The sequence below is a fragment of the Lutjanus erythropterus genome, chromosome 3 (genome assembly GCF_056507025.1).
Source record: "Lutjanus erythropterus isolate fLutEry1 chromosome 3, fLutEry1.hap2, whole genome shotgun sequence".
Lineage (NCBI taxonomy): Eukaryota > Metazoa > Chordata > Actinopteri > Lutjaniformes > Lutjanidae > Lutjanus > Lutjanus erythropterus.
Window position 1 is genome coordinate 174,011 of NC_139319.1, and position 3,490 is coordinate 177,500.

Consider the following 3,490-nt stretch of genomic DNA (forward strand, 5'->3'; position numbering starts at 1 on the left):
ATTTTTGTTGCTCCACCTCTCGTGTTCTGTGGAGAACGTGGTGATGAGTCACAGCTGAGTGTGACTCTGCACGGTCGGTATTTTAAAACTGTAATCAGGATCAAAATCTGTATCTTTAATCTGATTACATCTTGTTTATCTGTACAGTTATCTTTTTCTGTATCCACTTATGTAATCCCATTACACATAATCCATTACTCCCCAAGCTTGAAAACAATGTGACATCACAGAACTAAAGATTCCTAAGTTATTTGACGTTGTGGCGTATCGTTGTTGTTTGTCTGCTCTGTGATTGGTTGCTGTGACAACCTGAGCGAGCGTGTGCAGGTCAGTCAGAGCACGGAGCCGTTTGTGTTCATATATGGATGATAGTAAACATGAAAATACTAATAATACTAATAATAATCTCTCTTCAAAATGTGCTGAACAAATCAAATCTCTGAGCTGTGACTCACAAATACGCCGCTGTGTTTTTAACGTCTTTAACAAGTTGACTCAAAGGTCAGAACAAAGATGGCGGCCTGGGAAATTGTGGTCTCTGATTTATTTGATTAAAAACATTCAGTCTGAGATGAGGACGTTAAAACAGGAAACTCTGCAAACATCAACAACACAGCTGTGCACCGCAGAGCTGCAAGCATTACTAAAAGTAATCAGTTACTAATTAATCACTGACTATTCTGATAATCAATTGATCGGTTTGAGACACTTTTTAAGTAAAAAAGATCCTGTGATTTCTGCTTTTTAATTGTGAATATTTTCTGAGGATGTGAACAACATTAACTGTCAGTTCATCAAGAAAATAACTGACAGATTAATGATGAAGAAGATTGAAAAGGTTGTCAGGATGTTTGTGTGGTTGTTTCCCACGATACACTGCAGGACGGCTGGTGGACAAAGTCCTGTCCATACTGAGGCTGTTTGGACGGACTGAGATAAACCAGATGTTTCTAGACAGACAGATGTTGATGTTTGACTGTTCTTTGTTCATGTATGCTGTTTGAAATGAAGAACCCGAGCTCGTGGTGAACAGTGATTTCAGGAACACCGGTGTCATCTCTTCTTTTGGAATCCCACAATAATCATCCTCGTTTCACAGGTCAAAGGTCAAAGTTAGGAGGCGTTATGAGCACAGAGGCACTAAAAAGAGTGTGACAGGATTAATGAATTAATTTAGAAAATAACTGACAGATTAATTGATAATGAAAATAATTGTCACAGGAAAGAGTTGAAGAACAGGTGAGAACGTGGAGAACACAGACGCACGGCGCCGATACCACGATTTCAATTTGATCTCATTTTATCTCACATCTGTTGTTCTGCTCGTTCGTCGTTTTCTTAACACCTCAAACTTTCCCTCACGTCCAAGTGAATAAATACGCAGTAAAAACTTCTGAGCCAATCAGAAGCTCGTAGAAAAGATGGATTTCATTTGACGAGAACATGAGCTGATGATGAGTGAAGACTGGATTCTCTCCAGCTGAACCCTGAAGCTTCCACAAACAAAGACGACGACGAAGAAGAAGAAGAAGAAGAAGAAGAAGAAGAAGAAGAAGAAGAAGAAGAAGAAGAAATCTCAGTCGTAATCTTATTTTTTCTTGCAGTCGCTCCTTTAATGTTTGTTCACTGGTTTGTTTTTGTTTTCCTAATTTACAAAAACATGCAGGTAAACAACAGCTGCACAAACAACACAAATACAAAGAAGGAAACATGAAAATATCAACAGATGATTCTATATGAAAACAAACACAAATATAAACAGGGAGGTTTCAACATGTTTTATTACTTTTATTGTTTCTGGATTAAAGTAAATAATTGAGTTTGAGAGAAAAAGACGAGCTCTCACTCTGATGATAAAAACCTCGTAGAGTCATGACATCAATCAGATGTTGACACGTGATGTCATCAACAAGACATGGTAAGCCTGTGTTTAATGTCACAACACTTTGAATTGTGGGTAATTCTCAAGAAAAGTGGACATGAAAGACTCAAACAGTCTGAGAGACAGACAAAGGACAGAGACCTGGTGGACTCAATGGTCTGACAGTGAAATGTGAAGCAGAATTACTGGAGACACGTCTCAGAGTCTGTGAGTCAGCGAGGGTGGACACCAGGACTGGGCCAAAGTGAGTGGAGGAGAAAAGAGGACAGGATGTGATGTAATGTCCCTGCAGAGCTGAACCCTGGCTGGACGCTGTCCTGGTGACATCATCAGTTTGAGAAAACAGAAAAGGAGCCGTCAGAGTTTCCTCTGGTTATGTAACAACAGACACAGAGACAGGAGACATGTTTAAAGTGTCCTGGTTTTACAGCAAAGACAAACGAGTCAAACATCCACTGAAAGAAACATGTTAACGTTTACGTCCTGGAAATGTCCTGGAAAGTGTCATGAAATAATCCTGGAAAGTGTCCTAGAAAGAGTCCAGGAAGTGTCCTAGAAAGCATCCTAGAAAGTGTCCTAGAAAGTGTCTTAGAAAGAATCATAGAAAGGTTCCCAGAGAGGTTTCTAGAAAGTTTCCTAGAAAACATCCTGAAATGGTCCTGGAAAATATCCTGGAAAGTGTCCTTCAAAATGCTTTAGAAATCGTCCAGGAAAATCTCCTTGAAACTGTCCCGGAAAATGTCTTAGAAAATGTCCTAGAAAGAGTCCTGAAAGTGTCCTTAAAGTGTCCTAGAAAGAGTCCTGAAAGTGTCCTTAAAGTGTCCTAGAAAGAGTCCTGAAAGTGTCCTTAAAGTGTCCTAGAAAGAGTCCTGGAAAGTGTCGTAGAAAGTGTCCAAGACAGTTTCCTGGAAAGTGTTCTGGAGAGTGTCCTTGAAGCAGATTGGTGTAAATGCAGGAAGCTCCTAGAAGGCGTACGGTCCGACGATGATGGTGAGGCGGAGCAACGAGCTGGACTGATAACTCAGCGCTGAGTTCTGCGTCACCATCTCCAGGTCCAGGACGTGCTCTCTGGGACCAATCAGAGGACGCGTCATCACCAGCATGGCGCTCACGTTACTGGACCGCTGCAACAGAAACGACCAATCGGGTGTCAGTGATGATTATTTTATAAACAGACAGGAGACATGAGAAGAAAAAAGTGATGTGAGACGGAGATGAGATTAAAAACATGAGAACAGGTGAAACATTGATTTGGATTCAATCAGCTGTTCATGAGAAATGGAACAAATCATGTCTGACAATGATAATTCTAATTCTTGTTCAGTGAAGTTTTATTTTATAAGGATTTATATATATGAAATAATGTATGAAATGTTTTGTTTTGCTTTAAGTGTTTTAATTTGTGAACCGTCTGTCAGAAAACAGAAGACAAGAATTCACAACTTCAGACAATTTAAAAATGTGTGAAAATCCTTCAAATCAAAATCTGTCAATACTTGCTGACATCAGAGCTGTAAAATCTGATGTCATTATCATCTTTGTTTTAAAATATATTTTATGAAAAGTTGTGTCTCAGATGATTTAATCAGGCATAAGAAGGGTCAGCTA

General features: G+C 39.5%; 1 protein-coding gene across 1 annotated transcript in view; it reads right to left on the reverse strand.

Annotated features, from left to right (window-relative positions):
- Positions 1-2,686: 2,686 nt before the first annotated feature.
- The window catches only part of LOC146329277 (EGF-containing fibulin-like extracellular matrix protein 1), a 7,210-nt gene continuing 6,406 nt past the window's right edge, over positions 2,687-3,490 (reverse strand). The window contains exon 8 of the mRNA XM_084714501.1: positions 2,687-3,006. Coding sequence (XP_084570627.1) covers positions 2,845-3,006 — 162 coding nt within the window. The 3' untranslated portion in view covers positions 2,687-2,844. The remainder of the gene's footprint in view (positions 3,007-3,490) is intronic.